General features: G+C 41.6%; 1 protein-coding gene across 4 annotated transcripts; it reads right to left on the bottom strand.

The window, feature by feature from the left end:
- Positions 1 to 401: 401 nt before the first annotated feature.
- On the bottom strand, positions 402 to 23625 carry ZBTB43 (zinc finger and BTB domain containing 43). Of its 4 annotated transcripts, none has more exons than XM_030293292.1 (3): positions 23522 to 23625; positions 20067 to 20190; positions 402 to 5870 (listed from the first exon to the last, which is right to left on the bottom strand). In XM_030293292.1, exon 3 carries the CDS (start codon positions 5845 to 5847, stop codon positions 4444 to 4446), a length of 1404 nt encoding a protein of 467 aa, XP_030149152.1. In that variant the 5' UTR covers positions 5848 to 5870; positions 20067 to 20190; positions 23522 to 23625; the 3' UTR covers positions 402 to 4443. The 4 variants fall into 4 exon arrangements, with proteins under 4 accessions (XP_030149152.1, XP_030149153.1, XP_030149154.1 ...); XM_030293293.1 differs by having other exon boundaries at positions 23553 to 23625; XM_030293294.1 differs by lacking the exon at positions 23522 to 23625 and adding an exon at positions 23157 to 23256.
- Between the last annotated feature and the right edge of the window lie 450 nt (positions 23626 to 24075).

Genomic DNA, 24075 nt, shown 5'->3' with positions numbered 1-24075 from the left:
ACCTGGCAGGAAGGAGCCAGGGGAGGGAATTCCCAGACTTCTCTCTCTAATCCGCCAGCCTCCTCCCAGAGTAGCTCTGGCGTACCCTGACCAGAAGACAGGACGGGTCTGCAGAGGCCAGCCTCCAGAGCGAGGCACACAGTAGGGAGGGGATCTGGAGAAGCCAACAGAATATCTAAATATTCTAAATTCCTGACAGGGCGGGGGGGGGGGGGGCGTTAAAATGAGATCAGCATCATAAATGCCTGGCACAGCAAATGCTCACTCACTACCCATTTGATCAGATTGTGCATTTGGCATTTACTTATCAAAAGGCCACAAAATAACTTTTATTCTCAGGTGGCAAAAGCCAGGATGAAAACAAAGACATGTGGTCATATAACCAGAGTGAAAAACAAAACTTTTACAAAGTTGACGGATAACATTTATTAAAACATGTCATACAAAAGGGCATGGTCTCTTCTATAAGAAGAAAATATTAAACAGTAACATTCAATTAAGTAAAACCATGCTGTACACTGAAGACAGCAATATATAAAGACAAAACTATTCAACTTTTGCAACACAGGCATAACATTTCACAAAATATCAATAAGATATGCACCTAATGATAATCTGTTTATCATCAAATGGTTTTGTGGTCTAAGAGTCACCTGACTTGCATAAATAAAGTAATTTTCTGGAAGAAACATTGGGAACCTCATAAAAGGAAAGAAGGCAGCAGCAACTGACATTATGACACAGGCTTCAAGCAACACTAAAACAAAAACAAACAAACAAAAAAAAAATGTCACATTTGCAAAATGTGTTCCAGCATCTTCCCATTGGGCACTATCAGTAGAGATTTGAAATAAGAAACAAGAAACATGTACCTTTAAATATGTAAGTAGCAAAGAAAAAACCCAAACAAACAAACCCTGGTTTTACTGAACAAAGTTAGTCACCCATGAAAGCAATTAAATCACAAAATTAGTGTGGCACAGATGGGGGCTGGGGAAGGGGGTAAGTATGTTGCTTGTTTTCCAGCGTTCCTAAATTATCAGAGACCTTTACAAACACAGACCCCTGGATTTGGTGTGACGGAGTCCTCGCCACCCACCCAGAGGGCTGTGGCCAATCCTCCCCCCACCCCCCTCCAGGGCAAACACGACTGGGCTGCTTTTGCTCTGCCCCCCACATCACTTCCCCAGCAGCTTGGGGATGTGCGTGCCTCTGCAGGAAGGGGCCATTGAGACCAAGCAGCTTTCCTAAACAGCTAGAAGTCAACATAGGGTCAGTTTCGTTCAGCAGATGACCATGAGAATGGAGAAGACCCTTTTGGGCAGACTCTTTGAAAGCAGTGGCATAAAGAAGGGATTAGAGGAAGGTGAGATCTAGAAGTGAGAATCAACAGGCCGGGGCCCAGGAGGGCCTGGGGGTAACCCTCAACACTTGAGGGAAGGCTACCGCAGTCCTTCCTTAGACGGTGATCCCTACTTTACCAAGTGGATTGTTGTCATGTGTACACCTAAAATTAAAGGCATGGTATAAATACTAATATTAGATACCACTGGTGGTGCCTTGAAGCCCTTTCCCGCTGGGACTGGAGAAGAACCACAGTTAAGACTCAAAGTAGGGGACAAATACCTTGGTTGTAGGCCATTAACACGATCCCTGAAAGACTGTTTGGAAAATGTTACCCACAACTATCCAAACTCATTTGGAAGGATAAAGATTTTCTAAAGCTGTACTGAGGCTAAGGAGAGAGACTATCCAACCCAGAGTGGGCAGGAGAAAAAAGGTAGTAATACAGTATGATCTCCTAATCCTAAAAAGCAAAGTTTATAAAAATTCACTTTCACTATCCAAACTAAGGCAATCTCTTTTCCCCGCCTCTCTGAACATGGCCAGCATTTCAGATGCCCAACCATCTCACAGGGTCTGGCTGACCCGATTAGCAACCCTAATTTTAAAGGAAACCCCAACTACCATAAAAAACTTAAAACAGCAGGTGTGAGGAACTTACACTTTAAATTCTATACTTAGTTGATGTACATATAAGGATTTCAATAAAGGACACCTTTCTTCACAACACATTAAATAAGTCCCGGCACAACTGACTACTTGCAAAACTACCACCCAAGGGCTGCCCACCACTCCGGGCTAAACAAGAATTCTTCATCATTACTCATAACAAAGGTGCCGTGCTAATTTCAGCATAACTGAAGAACCATGACTTTTCTAGAACGTTTTTATTCTATCTCTCAGACTCTTCTCCCAAAACGTCCCAATGCTCATCTGAATACAATCTTTAATGGGAAACAGCACATCAAACCTTCCGAACAGGCAGAAAATGATTGGCTGATACCCCGGGAGAGGGTGATGGGCTTTTGGCAGAACTAAACAGCTTCAACGCCTTAGCACTGAAATTAGTAGGAATAATAAAACAATTTCTCCTCACACACAATGGCCAGGATCATACCTAAAATCCATTGGCTTCTAACATGAAAAAATGAGAAGGAGCAATTGAACTTTGATTGTACAGTCTCCTGTATACACATCTGTCATGTATGCAGAGAAAGGACTGTTAACCGGTGAAGCTTCAACACCAAGAGAATATTAATGTGGCAAACAACCAAGAGGTAATATCTAGTTTCTAGATTAAAAAAATCAATATATATATATATTTATAATAAAGTTTTAAATACAAAGTGCTTTTTATATATCGAGAATGATACAGTGTTAATGAATAGATCCCTGTTTTGTAATGTCGATTACAAGAATTAACTGGTAAATAAGTACTTTCTTTCCCCTTTCCAGATACTGTTCAACAAGTAAATGCCTTCCTTCGTGGTTGGAGCTTAAGGACCAGAGGCCATTGCCAGCAATGTCTATCGCATTAGAGCAAAGCCAAACTTCTGAAAAAAAATTTCACCTCAAATCCAGGAAAAGTTATTTTTATTTTAAGGAAAAAAAAGTTTCCACTTGGAAGTAAAAGACCAGTAATTTATGGAAAAGTTGACATAATAGTAGCACCCTGTCCTACCCTGGTGAGAACTTCAGGTATATTACACAGCTTAAAAGCATCCTGAATATATGCTTCCTTTTTAACCTAAAACATCTGACTGAGTTGCAGAAAAGGTCTCAAGAATAGCTGCTTTTCTCGATGTTTTTTGGTACATACAGCTGTGTGGACTTGGAAATTTATGCAGCTTTATCTAGAATCTGGGAGCATGAATCTGTAGACTACTTTCTAAAATTAGGACTCCCTCTTTCCCCCTTTTAAAACACATTCCAGCACTCCTAAAGAACTGGCAGCATTAGCTCTATGTGCCCCTCTGGGACTACCTCCCCTACCAGTGTATCTTCAAGACTCCTCTTTTCTTGGGCAGTTGTTTTTCCTGCCACTCAACATTCTGATACTTAGCAACTCGTGCTGACAGTTGGGGAGTTTCACCGGAGCACTCCATAGACTCCCTATGCTCACAGGTAACTCTCAGCAGTGACTCTTGGCTCCCTCCCACCAACTGTGGTCATGGACTGAACTCTTCAGGAAGCATCATAACCTAAGAGAGAAATGGCTGGAGCAGCCAATATGGTACCGTGGTCAGGGTCAAAGCAGGCTAGACGCCTACTAGCCACAGAGCAGATCCCACTGTGTGGATGCTATAATTACACAGGATTTGGGACAGCAAACCAATTAGAAATACCTATCTCTGGCACCCTAGAGAATTACAATTAGATACAATTGTCCAAACTAAATGTTAGTACTAAAATACAAAACTTTTTTGCCTTATCAAGAGTCTGAAACACATCGTGACAGTGGCGTCTTACAGAAACTGAAGCTTGTACCATAAGTTATTTGTTTCTTACTTAGAATGTCACCCTTTTAGCGTCTCCATAGTTTTTCATTAAAATACCCTCTAGAAAGAATAAAACCAGACAAGAGAGCTCTGCTAATCAATTTCGCATCCTAGGAATCACATTATCTGTTAGCTTTTACAGAAGTAGCCTTTCATTCAGTGAAGCAGCTACTAAAACAAACCCACATTACCTAAGTATCTATAGTGAGAGCTAAATAAAATGCCAACGTGACCTTGTAATGAGCGATCAAAATTTGCTGCCACCTGAAACAGAACTGGTAGGCTGGAGTCCAGTTCCAAGTGCAGATGTCTGTATCACCAAGTCCACCTGCCTCAATCACAACGGGCCTGAAGGTTTACCTTGCCAGCTGGGAAGTGGGTTAACTTATCCCCATTACCCACTCCAGGCCTGGACAGGAACATACAAATTTGAGGAATTAGATTTTTAAATTGGCCTACTTAGAGCTGGTCTTTCAGAAATATCTTCCATTTTTTTTAAGCTTCTCTCATAATAGCAAGTAGCACGCATCATCTGTGCCCAGATTTGCATAATTACCATAGTTTATTTTTGTGCCTGCCACTCAAGGGCCAGATCCTATTTTTAGTTAGCCTCAGTCGTATTCTGCTCAGCCTTTGCAGCTTCGTAGGACTTGGTACAAGAAGTCACATGCCTGTGGAAACTGTCCCTCCACATAAATCTCTTTGCACAGATATTACACTCATAGGGCTTTATGCCCGTATGAATTTTCATGTGCCCCACGAGATGATGCTTCATTTTGAATTTCTTACCACAGACACCACAGCCATAAGGCCGAAGACCGAGGTGCATGCTCATGTGTCGATCTCTCTGACTCTTGTGAGTGAAACTTTTCCCACACTGACAAGGATACAGCTTGTCGGTGGCTGAGAATCCTAAATGGGAAGCTTCTTCTTTAATCCCTGTTACCATTTCAATATTCTCACTGTAGCCCGATGCCAGGGCAGCCTCCTGTCTGTGCCCAATGAGATTACCGTCTGACCTCTCTCCAGAAAACTCTTCCATGGAAGAGCCGTAGAAATCCACCTGCTCATCATAATTGCTTTCATCAGCCTGTTCGTCAAACTCTGCTTCTACTTTTTTTTCCCCGATGTGAAAGTCTTCCTCCACTCCCGAAGGCTGGACTGAGTGCTCCGTCTGCATGGTGTTGATAGACTCAGTGACCTGGTGCTCATCGTAGGGCGCGTGCACATCCATGCCCTCACATGCCTGGTCAAAGCGCTCGGGCTTCACGTGGATCCAGCGCTTGTGCGCCATTATGCTGGGCTTGCTATACATGGGCCGGGTGTAGTGGAACTCGGCGCTGTCGCTGGCCCCCTCCTCCCCGTCCTGGCTTGCCATTTCCGTGCTCAGCCGGTCATGCTCTGTGGACGAGTTGCTGGGAAGGTATTCGTGCTCAGTGAGTTGAGATGACAGCTCGTCTTTGGTGCTCTCCTCTTCATTCTCTCCATCCCTCAGTTCTTGGGCTTTGGGGAAATCAGTATGGCCCCCAGAGCCCAGCTCAAAGCTCTCGACCAGGCCATTATAATTACTGCTGCTAGGAGACTGGTGGTCACTGCCATGATTTAGCTTCTGACAAAGAACTGTAGGGTTTCCCTCTAAAACCTCAGTGCATTTGTCTACCACATGCCACATCTGGAGGAAGCTTGCTGCTGTTAAGTAACTAACAATTTCTGGAGCAGGCATTACTAGACGTCCCGTATAACTAGATAGGAGAATGTTCTCAAACACTCTTGGGTTCATCACATCAGGTAAAACAATCCTCCTGCTATTTTTCAGGAGTACCTGGTCACAAAAGTAGGGTGAACTGGCAGCAAGAACAGCTTTGTGTGCCCGGAAAATGTGGCCTTGGACAACAATGGAGACATCACATAATTGTCCTTGCTGGCGCTGCTGGTTCAGTTTCTGCAGAATGGTGCTGGAAAAATCAGGAAATTCCACTCGAAAAGAGTTTGTTCCAGGCTCCATTTCATCACAAATCTTGTTCAGTGCTACAAAAGAAAGAAAAACGAGTGCTAATTCCAGCCCAAAGAGACACTTATTGATCATTAAGGAAACTAAGACAAGTTCCACAGTTCCATAGAGTCCCCTTGCTTGTGGGCATTAGTGGGTGGAGCATTCATCCCCCAGAGCAAAGCTTGCAGATGCGGGGGTGCCAGGAACGACCCGCTACTCTTCCTGGTATTAACTCTTCATTTTGCCTATGTCTATGAATGAGAATAGAATTCAGAGATGTGCTTTGTAAGCTGTACAAATCTCCTAAATAAAACAAAGTACATATTTCTAGTCAAGACAAACATGATACCTGTCCAAGCAGTAGAATTTTTAAGAGACCTCAGATTTAATCCACATTTGCCAAGGTGGGGTGAGGAAGTGAGGATGGAATTGTTGGAAGAAGGAAAGACTTATGTAAAGTTTCTGAGACTAGAATGAACTCAGCCACTGCAAGGAACTGAAAGGAGACCATTAGCCTAAAATCCAGTGCAGGAGTGAGGGGAAAGGGGGCTGAAGTGGTCAGAACAATCTTGCCTTTGGTCCTTCAGCACCACAGGTGCAAACTCACTGAAGTCCCAAACAATGTGACTTTCTTTAGTTGCCAGCAGAATTTTAGCCCTTTTAGGAGCTTCTGACATGAAGCAGAATGAAGCGGTAAGTAAGGCAAGGTATTCCTTCTATCTGATGGTTTCCAAACTGTTTACAGACCAAAGAGCATACTAAATATTGTCCCTGTTACTGAATGACCTCAATCGGAAGATAAAGTTATAACAAAGAATAAAGGATTGCCTGTGTGGTTACTGTAAATATATTTAGTGGGGTAGTCAAGCATTAGAGAAGCTTTCTAACAGCAGCAATCCACAAGATAAACTCTGTTAGACACCTGCTCATGCCCCATAATTCCACAGTAAATTAAAATAAACCAGTAACCCAAGAGATTTATTGGCACTATCCATCATCTGGCTCTAAAACTATATCCAAACATTGCTAAATGCCAGGTTTTCTAAGTATGAGATTAAAACCAAACCAAAACCAAAACCCAGGGGCACTGGGTGTCCGACTTCGACTAAGGTCATGATCTCACAGTTTGTGAGTTCAAGCCCCACACGGGGCTCACTGATGTCAGCGCAGACCATGCTTCAGATCCTCTGCCCCCCTCTCTTTGCCCCTCCCCCACTTGTCTTCTCTCAAAAATAAATAAAAAACATTAAAAAAAACCCCAAAAACCCAAAGATTGAAAGTCATCTTTGAGAGATAGGGAGAAAGACCAAGAAAAGAAACTAATGTTTCTTGAGTAGGTGCTGTATAGCAGGGACTGTACTCCTTTTTTCCACTTTATAATGACTGCAAATATAGAGATCGATATTCTCAGGTTCAGTAACTCAGGTTCAAGTAACTTTACCAAGGTTAAAATAAGAGCTAATTTTTATTACTGTTTATTTATTTTTGAGACAGAGAGAGACAGAGCACGAACAGGGGAACGTCAGAGAGAGGGAGACACAGAATCTGAAGCAGGCTCCAGGCTCTGAGCTGTCAGCACAGAGCTGGACGCGGGGCTCAAACTCATGGACCGTGAGATCATGCATGACCTGAGCCGAAGTCTGACGCTTAACCGACTGAGCCACCCAGGCACCCCAGAGCTAATTTTTATGAGATTGGGCTGTGATTCTAGGTCTTCATCACTTCAAAGCCTATCCTATTTTTCCTATAACATCATTCTCCCTCTTCTAGGAAGATAACAAAATACCAGATAAATCAATAATAATCTTAAGAGGTAAGATGGTGTTTTTAGAAATAAGTATTAATTTATGGTTTATACCTCTTAAAACATTTCATAGTAATTTAAAACAAAAATAGGGGCACCTGGGTGGCTCAGTCAGTTGAGTGTCCGACTTTGGCTCAGGTCATGATCTTGCGGTTCATGAGTTTGAGCCCTACATCCAGCTCGCTGTCAGTGCAGAGCCTGCTTAGGATCCTCTGTCCTTGTCTCCCTGCCATCTGCAGCTTGTGCTCTCTCTCTCACTTTCTCATTAGCACAAAAAGAACTAACTCAATGCTGTTTAATGACTATATAGTTCCTATTATATGGTCTTACCATAATTTAAGCAGCTCTCTTATAGAATTTCAATTGTCTAGGCTTTTGAAATTATGAGGAATGCTATTATAAATACACAATGTAATTATACTGTGCATAACTATCTTGGCGTATCTTTGGAAATATCTATAGGGTAAATTCTATCAGCGGAATTGCTGGGTCAAAGGACTGTGCATTTGACATTTTGATGTATATTACAAAGCTACTTTCCAGAAAGGTTGCAACAAGTCACACTCCTATCAACAGTAAATAACACTCCACACCCTTAACAATTCTGGACATTATCAAACAAGAAAAAAAAAGTTTGCAAGCCTCCTAAGTAAATAATCCATGATTCATTATTATTTAGATCAACATTTATTTAATTATGAATGAGAACGATATTCTTTATTCATGTTTACTGGTCATGTGTTTTTCCTATAAATTATCAGTTATATTCTTTGTTCAAATAAATTGGGCAATTCATCTTATTGATTTTTAGTTTTTTATAAACGTAAGAAATTAACTTTGAAATTTATATAAATTACCCAGTCTTTGCTTTTATGGCTCTAGGGTTTTGTGTTAGACATAGAAAGGCATCCCCAACTCCAAGACTATTTTAAATAAATAAAAAGATTTAGTTTTTTTTCCCTGGTACCACTTTTTTTTTTTTTTTAAGTAATTAATTTATTTTGAGGGAGCAAGAGCAGGGGAGGGGCAGACAGAGAGAAGGAGAGAGACAGAGAATCCCAAGCAGGCCTGATGCGGGGCTTCACTCACAAAATATGAGATCATGACCCGAACCAAAATCAAGAATTGGACACTTGACTGAGCTACCCAGCCAGGTGCCCCTCCCTGGTAGCATTTTTTTTTTTTTTAAAGCTTTTAAATGTTTAATACACAAAGAGTTTGTTTTGGCATAAGGAGTAAGGTTGGAATCCAGCCCTTTTCCCTCCAAAATGTCTAGCCTATTTTCCAACACTATTATTGAATATTAATCTTCTCATCAAGATTTCAAATAATGTTGTGTAATGTTAAATGACTGAGAACAACACTTTCAAAAACAACTCTATAAAAATAAATGTCATAAGTGATAACAGAGAAAATGGTGGAGTAGGAAGCTCTCGGGATCAGTCCCACCATCAAAACAACCAGTAAGCTGTTGAAGGATCAGAATCAACTATTTGAGAACTCTGGAATCTGATCAGACACTTGTAGCAACCAAGGCAATGCTTGCTGAAGAGAGAGCCTGCTGAACCTCACTAGCAGCGCTGCCCGCACAAACCAGCTATAACCCCCACTCCCCACCCCCGACCCACTCCTAGAGTGGCTGGCTCGTGGCAGGGAGGACAACAAGGAATATGTCCTCCAAAAACTGGGGCATTTACATTCTGGCCAGTATGGTGGATCCATGCAGCTTTGTTCTGGCCCTCTCAGGCAGCAGTGGCTTCCCCAGCAGCACTGAGCATAATTTTTTTTTTTTTTTTTTTTGATCATAAGATTTCAAAAGACAAACATGCTCCCCCTCCCTCCCACCCCCGAGCCTGGGTCAAAGTATTTAAGGAAGTCTGTCAGGTCACAGGCTGACCACACAGATAAAACAACAGAAACTTCAGTGACCACATGCAACAAGGGATACAGACTTGGCAAAAATAGCTTGGAAAAACTGTCATGCAAACCGACAACTGCAGCCCTCAACAAGTAACAAAAGAAGTCCCATAGGATGGGAAGGATCTAATTTCAAGAGTTACCATATTCGAATACTTAAAATGTTCTAGTTCTCAACCAAAAATTACAAAGTATAAAAGAACAAGGAAGAGAGATGCATTCACAAGGAAAAGAATATTAGAAACTATACTTGGGGGATTCTCGACATTAGAATTACCAGTCATACTAAAGTAAATCAATTATCTTACATATGCTCAAATTGCTTAAAACACACGCGTGCGCGCACACGCACACGAAAAACCCCACTATGGACAAAAACTAAAGGAAATCAGGAGAATAATGTCAGTAAAGAGATAGAAATTATAAAAAGGAACCAAACAGAAATTCTGGAGCTGAGAAGAATAGTTGAAGCCCTAACCGCCCCTCAAAACCCTAGAATGTGACAGTATTTGTATATGAGGCCTTTAAAGAGGTCATTAAAATAGAGTTACTAGGGTGGGCCCTAATCCAATCTGACTAGTATTCTTGTAAGAAATTAAATTTGGACACACAGCAGCATCTAGGGGGTACACAATGTGAAGACACGTGAAAAGGTGGCCATCTGCAAGCTGAGGAGAAAGGCCTCAGGATAAACCAAATCTACAGACACCATGATCTTGCTCTTCTAGCCTCTAGAATTGTGAGAAAAAAAAAAAAATCCTGTTATTTAAGCCACCTAGTCTGTGGTGTTTTGTTTGAAAGACACAGGAAACCAATACAAGTTGAAGTAAAAAGTCCGCAGATTTAAAATAGGCAGAAGAAAAAAAAGTCACCAAACTCAAAGACAAGGCAATTGAAATTATTGAGTCAGAGGAGTGGTGAGAAAAATGAAGAGAAATGAACACTGTGTCAGGTAACTGTGGGACATCATTAAATGTACCAAATGCACACCATGGGAGTCTCAAAGACTAGAAAAGGTATTAAAAGAAATACTGGTAGAAAACTTCCCAAATTGGATAAAAGAGAAACCTATACATCCAGGAAGCTCAACAAACTCCAAGCAGGATAAAACGAAAGAGATCCACATTAGACACATTGTAAGTTAAATAGTAAGTAGAAAGTCAAAGACAAGGGAGCTGAACGCAGTAAGAAGGAAATGCCTCATCACATGAAAGACATCTTCAATTAAGATTCACACCTTAAAAAAAACCATACATGTCAGAAAGTAGTAGTATGGCATATTTAAAGTGCTAGAAGAAAAAACTGTCAACCGATAATTCTGTATCTGGCAAAACTACCTTTTCTTGAATGAAGAAGAAATTAAGACACTCCCAGATAAAAAGGTAAGGGTATTCATTACCAGAACTTTTCTTTTTTATGTTTATTTATTATTTAGAGACAGAAAGACACAGAGCATGAGCGGGGGAGGGGCTGAGAGATGGAGAAGACACAGAATTCTGAAGCAGGCTCCAGGCTTCGAGCTGTTAGCACAGAGCCCGACGTGGAGCTCGAACTCACAAACTGCAAGATCATGACCTGAGCCGAAGTCGGATGCTCAACCGACTGAGCCACCCAGGTGCCCCATTCATTACCAGAACTTTTCTACAAGAAATGATAAAAAGGTATCCTTCAAGCTGAGATAAAAGAATACTAGGTAAGGGCGCCTGGGTGGCTCAGTCGGTTAAGCATCCGACTTGAGCTCACTCAGGTCATGATCTCCGTGGGTTCAGGCCCTGCATCGGGCTCTGTGCTGACACCTCACAGCCTGGAGCCTGCTTCAAGTGCTCTGTGTTTCCCTCTTTCTCTGTTCCTCCCCTGCTTGCACTCTGTCTCTTTTTGTCTCTCAAAAATAATAAATGAATATTAAAAAAAAAAAATACTAGGTAGTAATTCAATGGCATATGAAGGAATAAAGACCAATGATAAAGGTTAACAACATAAACATAAAAGCTGTTATTATTTTGACTTATAACTTTTTTCCTGTATGCTTGAAAATGCAAATTCATAAAACAATACTTATAAATCAACATAAATAGGCAATGTATGAAGATGTAATCCATGACAATAACAAAATGAAGGGAAAGGGATGGAGGTGTAAGGAACAGTTTAAGAGATTAATCGTAAATCTCAATGTAACTACTAAGAAAATAATAATATACATGAAAAGGAGTGAAAGGAATCAAATGGCATGCCAAAAAAGAATAAATGCTTTATTTTTTTAATAAATGTTTTTAAAAGGTAGTAATGGAGAAATTGAGAAACAAAAAACATACAAGGTATACAGAAAACAGCTAAATGGTAGAAGTAAATCCTTTCTCACCAGTACTTAAATGTAAACGGATTACACTCTCCAATTAAAAGGTGGAGACTGGCAGAATGGATTAAAAAACATGGTTTATTTATATATTTTCTATGAGAGACAACATATAACACACAAGTAAAATGATAGAAAAGATATTCCATGCAAAGAGTAACCGAGAGAGATGGAGTGGCTGTATTATTATCAGACAAAATAGACTTTTTTTTTATGTTTACTCATCTTGAGAGAGAGAGAGAGCGAGCACACGCGCGTGCGCTTGAATGAGAGGAGGGGCAGAGAGAGAGAGAGAGAGAGAGGGAGACAGAATCTGAAGCAGCTATGAACTAACAGCAGCGAGCACGATGTGGGGCTTGAACTCATGAACCCGTGATATCATGACCTGAGCTGAAGTCAGACATTTAAACAACTGAGCCCCGCAGGTGCCCCCAGACAAAATAGATTTTAAGTCAAAAAGGTTACAAGAACAAAGAAAGACATTAGTAGATTGATAAAAGGTTCACTCTATCAAGAAGATAGAACCATACACATATATTCACTAAGAAATCTATATGGAGCAAAATATATGAAGCAAAAATGGACAATGAAGAAACAGACCAATCTACAACAACAGGTTATGACTCCAATTCCTCATTTTCAGTAATGGATAGAAAAACCAGACTTAAGATCTATAAGGAAATAGAGAACCTGAACATTATAACAAATCAATGATACCTAAAAGACAATACAGAACACAAAAAATAATGAATTTCTCAGGGGCACCTGGGTGGCTCAGTCGGTTAAGCATCCGACTTCAGCTCAGGTTGTGATCTCGTGGTCCATGAGTTTGAGCCCCGCATCGGGCTCTATGCTCACAGCTCAGAGCCTGGAGCCTGTTTCAGATTCTGTGTCTCTCTCTCTCTCTGACCCTCCCCCGCTCATGCTCTGTCTCTCTCTGTCTCAAAAATAAATAAAGGTTAAAAAAAAAAAAAGTAATGAATTTCTCATACATGCTACGACATAAACCTGGCAACATTGTGTTAAATCATGAGAAACATTAACTCAAATAAGCCAGACAGAAAAGGACACATGTTGTATAACTCCACTTCTGTGAAATATCTAGAATAGGCAAATTCAGAGACAAAAGTAGATTGGAGGTTACCATGGATTCAGGGGAGTTAGGAATGGGAGTTATTACTTAATAGGTAGAGTTTCTGTTTTGTGATGAAAAAACTGGGGGATTAGAAAGTGTTGCCATTTGTATAACATTGTGAGTGTAATTAATGCCACTGAATTGTACACTTGAAAATGGTTAAAATGGTAAATTTAGTGGTATTTTTTTTACCACACATTAAAAAAAAAAACTTGGGGAAAATGTCATGTAACTTTACTTTCAACTATGTCAAGGTGGTAATGGTCCTTATAATTTAAAAGTATCTGACCTCTGGGGTGCCTGGCTGGCCCAGTTGGTGGAGCATGCGACTCTCGATGTCAGGTTGTGAATTCAAGCCACATGTTGGGTGTAGAGATTATTAAAAAAAAAAAAAAGTATCTACTCTCTGCCCTTAACTTTGGGCAGGTGCGGCATTTCTATATATTCCCTGATTTTACTAACATGCAAAGACTGAAACTCTCCTTCAGATTTTCCTGCCATATAAGCCATATTTACACACTCACAGGCAGTTGTGGTAGCTGTGATCTGTATTGATAGTACAGGTGCTGTTTCAATTTTTAACAACTTTCACAGAAGTAATTAACTCACTAAAATGAACACATAAATAAGTAAACCGACATAAAACACTATATGCACATTATTGGGGGGGTGGGTTTCTAAGATGATCAAGGAATCTCACCATCCAGAGTTTATAATCTGGTAGGGGGGAATGAAAAACACGCATACAACCCTGCTATTCAAGGCAAAGCATGATAGAAGCACCACACGAGAACTATAAACCCAAGAGAAATTCAGAGGAGGGGACCTGGTATAGCCTACAATTACATATCCTTTCACAATAAATTTTAGTATCACCAGGGTAAGAGGAAGACTTGAGAGCAGTATATAATTCTTCTCATCTACCACATCCTAACCAAACTAATCTAAGGAAAATGAAAAAAATTGGCCTGAGTCCTGGAAACTAGGGACCAGAGCTATCTGGTAAACTTTAATTAAGGACATAGTGTAGATGGGACCAGACTGGAAAGAGACATTACCTCTGCAACTCCACCCAGTTCCCCAGGCAATCCTGGTATAATAGTAGCAATCTTGAGAGAAGAACACTAACGCCTGTTCACTTGGAAGGTCTGGCTGTGGCTCAAATCCCAGGGTGGACTATGGGACAGGTCCTGCAGATTAGCAACATTAAGAGGTGGTTGTACTGGAATACCAATGTTTGTATAATGCCTCAGCAGAAAGTTTTTAAAAACTTGGCACGAGAGGGTGGAGTTCAGTTAGTAACTGGCAAAGACATGGCCCATCATTTGCCAGCTGGGCCAAAGACACTAAAGTAGGTCCCTGGTATCACAATTTCACGAACACAGAAGAAAGTACACAGAGCTCAAGCTGTCCTAAGAGTAAGACCTAGCCTCTGGCCCCAGCCATTCAACTCAAGTTAACCCCTGGTGTCAGCTAAAGAGCTAAGAGTTGATTCTAACAGCATTCAGGTTTACGGTAAAAGACCCCCAAAGGGCACTTGGGTGGTTTAGTCCGTGAAGCATCTGACTTCTGACTTCAGCTCAGGTCATGATCTCGTGGTTCGCACGTTCGAGCCCCACATCGGGCTCTGCACTGACAGCTGGAGCCTGGAGTCTGCTTCAATTCTGTGCTCCCCCTCTCTCCACCCCTCCCCTGCTTGTGCCCTCTCTCTTTCAAAAATAAATAAACATTAAAAAAATTTGGGGGGGGGAAAGACCCCCAAACAATCCACCCACAAAGGGAAATTTTTCAGACCCAAACAGAATGTTTCCCTCTAAAGAATTAAAAACCTGGTTAGTTTTATTCTGTAAGTACATGGGGTCTGTAAATACATTCCACAGTAACAAAAAAGAAAATAGCAAGGGATAAACAAAGAACAGTTTTGAGGGTATTGTTTCAGTTTTTTTTTTTTTTAATGTTTGAGGGGGGGTAGGGAGGGAGAGGGGGAGGGAAGGAGAGAGACAGAGACAGAGAGAATCCCAAGCAGGCTCTGCATCAGAGACCCATGTGGGGCTCAATCCCACAATCATGACCTGAGTCAAAATCAAGAGGTGGACACTTAACTGACTGAGCCACCCAGGTTTTCTTTCTTTCTTCTTCTTCTTTTTTTTTCTTTTTTTATTAAAGTTAAGACCTATGCCCAACGTGGGGCTTGAACTTAGGACCTTGAAATGAAGAGTCACATGCTCTACTAAGACAGACAGACGTCCCTTAAGAGCACAGTTTATTTTTTAAATGTTTAAGAGAGAGAACATGAGTAGAGGAGGGGTAGGGAGAGAATCCCAAGCAGGCTCTGCATTGTCAGCGCAGAGCCTGACTAGCGGCTCGATTCCATGAACCATGAGATCATGACCTGAGCCGAAATCAAGAGCTACCCGACTGAGCCACCCAGGAACCCCTGGAATCTGCTATTTAAATGTGGGCCCCGGGAAGCACTGGAAACTTCTCAGTGATATGTTGTGAAATGTGTTCTGGAAAGACAATCTGCTGATGCACTTAAAAGCGGGAGTAAGTCTGAAGTACAGGCTTAATTATAAGATTTTAGCAAAGAAACCAGGTTTGAGGCAATGAAAGTAACAGTGAGTATGGAAAACAGAGAGGTAGAATCAGTAGGACTGACTGAATTGGTAGGCAGGAAGATTCAAAGCTAGTGCAAGGCACAAATTATACCATCAAGAGAGTGAAAAGTTAACCTCCAACATGGGAGAAGAAATATGCAATCATACATCACTGTTAAATGACCCATATCCAGAATACATAAAGAACTCTTAAATTTAGTAACAGACAACTCAACTGAAAAATGGGCAAAGGATTTGAATGAACATTTCTCCAAAGAAGATATACAAATAAGCACACAAAAAAATGCTCAATATCATTATTCACTAGGGAAATGCAAATTCAAACTACAATGAGATACTACCCATTTGGACAGCCATGATATATAAGACACAAAAACAAGTGTTGATGTCGATATGGAAGGATTAAAATCATTATACATTGCTGGTGGGAATATAAAATGGTGTGGCTACTTTTGAGGTAGGTCCTCAAAAAGTTAACCATAAAGTTACCATGTAACCCAACAATTCTACTAGGTATATACACAAGAGCATTGAAAACATACGATATCCACAAAAACTTATACACGAATGTCCATAACAGCATTACTCATAATGGCCAAAAAAATGGAAACGACCCAAATGTCCTCCTCTGATGACTGAATAAATAGACGGTGGTATATCCGTACAGTGAAATATTACTCCATTTTATTATGTACTATGCACATATTATTGAACTATGCCATTCTTTTGGCAATAAAAAAGAATGACGTACTGACAAATGTGATAACATGGCTGAACCTTAAAACACTATACCAGGTGAAAGAAGTTAGATACAAAAGGCCACATCTTGTATGATTCCATTTATAAGAAATGTCCACAACAGAAAGAGTTATAGACAAAAAGTAAATCAGTGGCTGCCAGAAACTACAGGGAAAGGAAAGGAGAATCACTGCTAATTGTGTGTTTTGTTTTGTTTTTGTTTTTTTTTTGAGGTGGGGGAGAGAGGATGAAAATTCTAAAATTAGATTGTCCCACAATCTAATTTTAGAATGGGTTTATACAACCCACTGAATGCACTAAAAAACTTTTTTTTGACGTTCATTTATTTTTGAGAGAGGGAGAGAGAGAGTGGGGAATGGGCAGAGAGGGAGGGAGACAGAGGATCTGAAGCAGGCTCTGCATGGACAGCACAAAGCCCAATGCAAGGCTCGAACCCACAAACCACAAGATCATGACCTGAGCAGAAGTCGTACGCTCAACAGACTGATCCACCCAGGTGCCCCTACTAAAAAACTTTTTTTTTTTTTTAATTTTTTTTTTTTTCAACGTTTATTTATTTTTGGGACAGAGAGAGACAGAGCATGAACGGGCGAGGGGCAGAGAGAGAGGGAGACACAGAATCGGAAACAGGCTCCAGGCTCCGAGCCATCAGCCCAGAGCCCGACGCGGGGCTCGAACTCCCGGACCGCGAGATCGTGACCTGGCTGAAGTCGGACACTTAACCGACTGCGCCACCCAGGCGCCCCTCCTACTAAAAAACTTTTAATTGTACATGAATCATGTTTCAGTAAAGCTGTTTAAGAAATAAAGTAATGCAAGGTAAACTAGTTACCTATACCGACTCTGAAGTTTCCAAACTGGATAACTAAGGAAAATGTTGTAATTAGTAGGAATAATAACAGCATCTACTATTTATTAAATGTGTGCATTGTACCAGAATACTGTATGTATTCCATCTCATCAATCCTCATAACAATCCACTGGATAGGTAGTTTTTATCTTATCGTACAGAATAGGAAATAGACACAGGGTGCCTGGGTGTCTCAGTAGGTTAAGCTCAGATCCAACTATGGCTCAGATCATGACCTCACAGTTTGAGTTCAAGCCGCACATCGGGCTCTCTGCTGTCAGCGCAGAGCCTGCTTCAGATCCTGTTCCCCTCTCTCTCTGCCCCTCTCTCGTACACGCATGCACTCTCTCAAAAATAAACATTAAAAAAAAAGAAGAATAGGATATAAACAAAGAGGCTAAACTACTTGCTTAACTAGTAAGTGGTGAAGTTGGAATTAAATTCAAAACACTTGCTCAGGCCTAATATAACCTGTGATGATAGTGTGGAAAGTAAAGGTGAATACTACTTTCACAAATAAACTGAAATCGTCTATAACATATGATGCATTCCTAAACCCCAGAGCAAATTATTCACCATCCTCAGACTTAAAAAGGTACTACAATTTTATTTGTCATCTTACACACAGTGTTTTGTTTTGTTTCTTTTAAAACTAATAGTAACAGTTCTTGGGGCGCCTGGGTGGCGCAGTCGGTTAAGCGTCCGACTTCAGCCAGGTCACGATCTCGCGGTCCGTGAGTTCGAGCCCCGCGTCAGGCTCTGGGCTGATGGCTCGGAGCCTGGAGCCTGTTTCCGATTCTGTGTCTCCCTCTCTCTCTGCCCCTCCCCCGTTCATGCTCTGTCTCTCTCTGTCCCAAAAATAAACGTTGAAAAAAAAAAAATTAAAAAAAAAAATAAATAAAACTAATAGTAACAGTTCTAAAACATACACACCTATCTCAGTTCATTCCCTCCATAGTTCATGGATGCTCTCTGGCTTTTTTTTTTTTTAATGTTCATTTATTTTTGAGAGAGACAGGGAGAAAGAGTGCAAGTGGGGGAGGGGCAGAGAGCAAGGGAGACACAGAATCAGAAGCAGGCTCCAGGCTCCGAGCTGTCAGCACTGAGCCTGACGCTGGGCTCGAACTTGCGAACTGTGAGATCATGACCTGAGCCAAAGTCGGATGCTTAACCAACTGATCCACCCAGGCTTTTTTAAAAGCAGAAGACAATGGGAAAATATTGAAGAAATCACCAAACTCTAGATGACCTCCACGATCTCTTTCAATTTTGATGAGTTTAATGTATTTCTTATACAACTAAAGAACAGCATATCAAATTTTACGCATTATTTAAACACAATTACATATCTTAAAACACAGCTAACAATAGGGAAGCAGACCCATTGGTCTTAAAGCCCTCCAAAGATTTCTTAATTAGACCATAAAGGTAATTTGCATACTTACTGTAGAGAGCACATTTAAACACAGTAAATACTACTTCAGTAAATCTAAAGATTGGCACAAATACACAAAAATACCAAAACCCCATGCCTACCAAAGTTCTTTCTTTACATTAGCCAGATGCTTTGCAGTTCAAAGGGCAAGCTATGTAAACCTGGGTCTTGCAACTGCGATACTCCTGAATCATTACACTTATTTTAAAGATGAGTGAACTAGGGGCACCTGGCTGGCTCAGCTGGAAGAGCATGTGATTCTTGATCTCAGGTTCATGAGTCTGAACCCCGTGCTGGGTGTAGAGATTAGTTTAAAAAAAAAAATCAAATCTTGGGGTGCCTAGATGGCTCAGTTAGTTGAGCATCCAACTCTTGATTTTGGCTCAGGCTCAGACTGTGATCCTGAGGTCACGGGATTGAGCCCCACCCTGGGCTCTGAGCTGAGCGTGGAGCCTGCTTGGGATTCTCTCTCTGGGCCCTTCCCTTCTCATGCTCGCGCTCTCTCTCTCTCTCTCTCTCTCTCTCTCTCTAATAAATAAAATGAAAAAATAAAATAAATCTCAGGAGTGTCTGGGTGGCTCAGTCAGGTTAAGCATCTGGCTCTTGATTTTGGCTCAGGTCATGATCTCATGGTTCGTGGGAGCAAGCCTTGTGTTGGGCTCTGTGCTGACAGCATGGAGCCTGTTTGGGATTCTGTCTCCCTCTCTCTCTGCCTCTCCCCAACTGACTCATGCACAAGTTCACTCTCTCAAAATAAAAAAATTTAAGAAATTAAATCTTAAAAAAAAAAAAGACGAGTAAACTAAACTCTGGAAGGTTAAAAGACCTGCCCAAGGTTATATATCTCAAAAGTGGTAGGTCAGAATTCAAATTTAAAGTTTAAATTAGGGGTGCCTGGGTGGCTTAGTCGGTTAAGCATCAGACTTCGGCCTGCGTCATGATCTTGGATTTCGTGGGTTTGAGCAATGCATCGGGCTCTGTGCCCAAAGAGTGGAGCCTGCTTTGGATTCTGTGCCTCCCTCTCTCTCTGCCCCTCCCCCGCTTGCATTCTGTCTCTCTTTTCCTCAAAAATAAACAAACATTAAAAAAATTTTTTTTAAAGTTTAATTTAAATCTAATATTGTTCTAAGTTAAAAAAAAAAAAAGTCCCTGATAAGTTTCTCTGAAGTGAGATGCTGTAATGGTACAATGTAGAGCAGTGACTGGCCTTAAAATGTGCGACAGTTCCTGCTCAGAAGTATGGGAACCTATGGTCTAGAACAATTAAATACAAATACATCTTTATTTTTGCTGAAAAATAAACCATTTTAGTAAATAATTTTAAAAACCTGTATTTTCAGTAAGTTTATAGCTTACCTACCTAATCCAAAGGTGTTATCCTGGAAAAAAGCCCCTTATGCCATGGCCATCACAAAGCAGTATGGATGAATGAGGAAGAGGAACCCATTTCTCAGTTTTGCTTCAAATTAGAATCACACTGACTTCTGAAAGAAAAAAATCACGTTGAAAATGTAAAAACGATGCTGGTGACATTCAGCATATACATGTGCCTTGCTAATAAATACTACATGTGTAGGATTTATTTCTGAGCAGCAGAAAGAAAACTGGTATCTTCGGTTATATTAACTTCTAGTCTGTACTATCTTAGCTTCTGCCTTGTACTTAAAATGGACTTAATTTTGAAATAATTTTAGATTTACAGAAAAGTTACATAAATGCTGAGAGTTCTGTACACCCCTAAATCTCTCACCCAGTTTTAATAACCGTCTTACATTACCATGGTACTTTGGTTAAAAATAGAAAACCAACATGGATCAGTGTCTATGTAATTTTACAAAATTAAAATATCCTTTGGAAAAGTGTTTTCAGTCTTCAGACCATTGCCAATCAGCACCCCTATAGGTTCTCCTAATTGGAACACTTTAGCCAAAGAACTTAGTTAAAATCTATTTTAGGATTTTTTAAAAATAAGCTACCTACTTTATGGACTTTGAATCTTGTCTCCCTTTAATTTTAAGACACAGCTGAATGTTTTACTTAAAAAAAAAAAGCCAAAAGCAAATACTCCATTGTAGCAAACTCTCTGAGATTCAAAAGAGAAGGTATTGTTCTAACCACAAACCCCACTTATCGGTCATCCTGCCATTACATTACAATATAGCCAAGGAAATGGTTTTAAATGCACTCTCATATTCATTAGCACTGGGGTAAGAAGCTCAAATCGAGAAAAACAGAAGGAAGACACAGCACTGGGTTTTAGGATAATGATTAGCTACATACCAACAAAACAAAACAAAACAAAACAAAACAAAACAAAACAAAACAAAACAAAAAAGGAAAGTCTTCTCGACATGTTGCAAATAAGACAAAAATCTTTCCAACCATAAATGTAGATAAAATAAAAAGGAAAAGTTCATGCAAATAACACACAGCACATTCAACGGATTTTAAGAGGCATATTTCAAAATTTCTGCAATCAGGATGTGATGGTCAAGTGGAAATTTTAATACTTGTCACTGCCTGAGACCCTCATCAATGTTTCTGATAGCACAAAGGACACTGTGGGAAAGTATGGACCCATCTCTGAACTTACAAGTATTCAAGAGTATGAATGTTAAAAGTTTAACACTTTCACCAATTTATTTCACTTATTTTTTAAAATTTAGGCATTAGAATGGTATCATGTAAAAATGTCTAAATAAGTCTAAAAATGTTTTCAAAAAGAATTTTCATAAGCCTAAGTGATTACAAAAGCACATGCCATAGCTTAATTGGCGGTGTCTTCTCCTCAACCCATGGTATCCTAGGATTCAATACAGTAGTAATTCAGCTGCTACATCTCACAAGAAAGCCTGATAAACTACCACAGCAGACAAAATAGCTTAAATAAGAACATAATACAAAGCCCCCCCCCATCAGAAAAGACACAGGAAATGACACATAATTTTGTGTTATCATAACAGGGCTGTTTTTCCAACCCTAACGGTTTTCTTCAGGTGAAAAGTAAAGTCTTCCTGAAATTCCCTATTTATGCAGCAGATTCCTGCACTGAATCCGAGGATTATGGAGGGAGGAGAGCTAGAGTGGTAATCTGCCTCAAGTAAAAAACTTGAGGGAAGATTTTAACTGAATTATTTTGACCGAAGTCCTTTTCTAAGGACATTAGCTCTGACAAGAGCAGGCATCAACAAACAACTTAATGTTCCTAAGAGCTACAAAATAAATTTTTAAAAGCACATTTTCAAAGAGCTAGCTAGTACCAAGCTTCTCCAATGAGCAAGGGTTTTTTCCTCCCTGTACTGTGATGAAATATACTTAGTATAAAATTTGCTATTTTAATGTGTCCAATTAGTAGAATTAAACACATTCACGATGTTGTGCGACCATCACCACTATCCATTTCCAGAACCTTTTCATCATCCCAAACTAAACCTCTGTATCCCTTAAACAATAACTCTCCATTCCCTCCTCTACCAGCTCCTGGTAAACTGCATTCTACCTTCTGTCTGCCTCTATGAATTTGCCTATTTTGGACAAAGTGTAAGTGGACTCATACAGTATTTGTTCTTCTGGGTCTGGCTTATTTCTCCAGGGAGTACCTTAGTAAAGCAAAGAATGAATACCAAATTATTAGGTTTCTTATAATCTAACTGTACATACTGACACAATTTCTGCACTAAGCATACAGCTCTCCTAGAAATCCTGCTACTGTTCCATGAGCCCCCAGGGACACAAGATCTCAGACGGACCCTTCCTTAGCCTGTAGACAGGCCTAGTTAAGCAGCTGTAATTCAAAGAGGAGGCTCCTGGGAGCTGTGGAGGCCATCCTGGGGTACGTGGACGGATCGAAGGGAATTCAGGAGCTGTGCAGGCCTAAAATGCCATGGGTAGGAAAAGGCAAGGATTTATCAAGGTACGCTGGCCCTGAGATGGTCTCTGGTCTGCCTGCTTCTGCACCGGACACTTAGGTTGGGCGACACCTGTCAGAGTTGAGGGCCAGACTGCAGTCTAGTCACTGAGAATGTCACCAGGGCAAGAAGCTTCACAGGGTCATGAGTCACCTTGCATGGCTCAGAGGTCCGGGCAGGCCTGCCCTGCCCCGCCCAGACAAACCCAGTTAGGAGAGGCAACAAACAAGAGAGAAAGACACAAAACTGGCACCAACACGGACGGCAAAGAGCAGGGCTGACAGGCAGGCCATGAATGAGAGGAAGGGCTGAGAGGGAAACACAGGGTGAAAAACCATATAAGCAAGGTGGAGGCAGAAATAAAGACAGGGTCCAGATAGAGACGGGCTCGAGAGAGACAAACTGGAAAGAAACACAAAGTTGACAGGGGCCGAGTTGAGATGCAAAAAGGGCAGGTGACAACAGGTGACAGAGACCGCAAGCGAGGGGAAACACTACTTAGAAGTAAACAGAGACAGATACTAGCAAAGTCTGGGCACAACCTTTCTCCTGGCTTTGGCTCGAACCCGAGGCCGCCGCGCCGCACCCACACGGCGCCCCCGAAAGGCCAGCGGACGAACCCGAGCGGGATCTCCAAGCGCTCTGGCCCGCCAAGGTCCGCCACCGCGGGGTGACCTTGGGCGAGACGCTGCCTCGGGGGCCTCGGTGTCGCGGTCGGCGCACCGGACTGGCTGGAGGCGGCCCGGGGCTCCGGGACTCCAACCGCCCGAGCGCGGCTAAAGCATCCTGGTCGGCGGAATGGGCCTGCCGGCCGGGGGCGCGCGCGCCGGGTCCTGCAGAGAAGCCCTTAAACCTCTCTGGCCTCCCCCCTTCCCCTTCGCTACCTGCTGTCTCAACTCCGCAGTACCTGCTAAGGGCTCCGCACTCGCAAAACCCACCCGCGGGACACTTTCCGCCACCGGCTTCAGGCCCGTTCAAGCCGTCGCCGCCGCGACCGACTCAGCCTGCGCCTCCCGCCCCCGGAAATGCTTCCCGGTTCCGCCCCCGGGACTGCCAGTGCTTCCGGGGGTGCGTCAGAGAGAAGGCGGTGTGCGCATGCGGGACTCACTTTTGGGGCGGGGCGTCAGGAGAGGGCGCCCTTGTAGCCAGCGACTGCGCAGTGTAACCGGGAGCAGGTTAATCGGCTTTACGGACGATGAGTGAGGCCACTACAGTGGATGAGGAAGCTGATTCCAAGTCCTAAACCCTTTACAAACTTTATCTCTCTCATGTTACCTAGCAGAGATCGTATCAAATCTTTTTTGCCTCCACAATGCCTTTGGCACGTAGTGGATGCTCAGTAAATCTACAACGAATGGAACAGTTCCCTCTGTGTGGCAGGCGCTGAGCTGGGTACCCTCCCCAACCCTCAGGAAAAAGGCTCATTTTGTTCAGGTACCAGAGGAAATCTTTTGATCTCTG

Source organism: Lynx canadensis, chromosome D4 (genome assembly GCF_007474595.2).
Source record: "Lynx canadensis isolate LIC74 chromosome D4, mLynCan4.pri.v2, whole genome shotgun sequence".
Lineage (NCBI taxonomy): Eukaryota > Metazoa > Chordata > Mammalia > Carnivora > Felidae > Lynx > Lynx canadensis.
Note: the sequence above shows the minus strand (reverse complement) of the source record. Positions and strands in the feature narration are given on the sequence as shown.

What these genes read in the sequence shown, in the direction of transcription:
- ZBTB43 (XM_030293292.1), bottom strand. Translation starts at nt 5,847, where the DNA reads ATGGAGCCTGGAACAAACTCTTTTCGAGTGGAATTTCCTGATTTTTCC.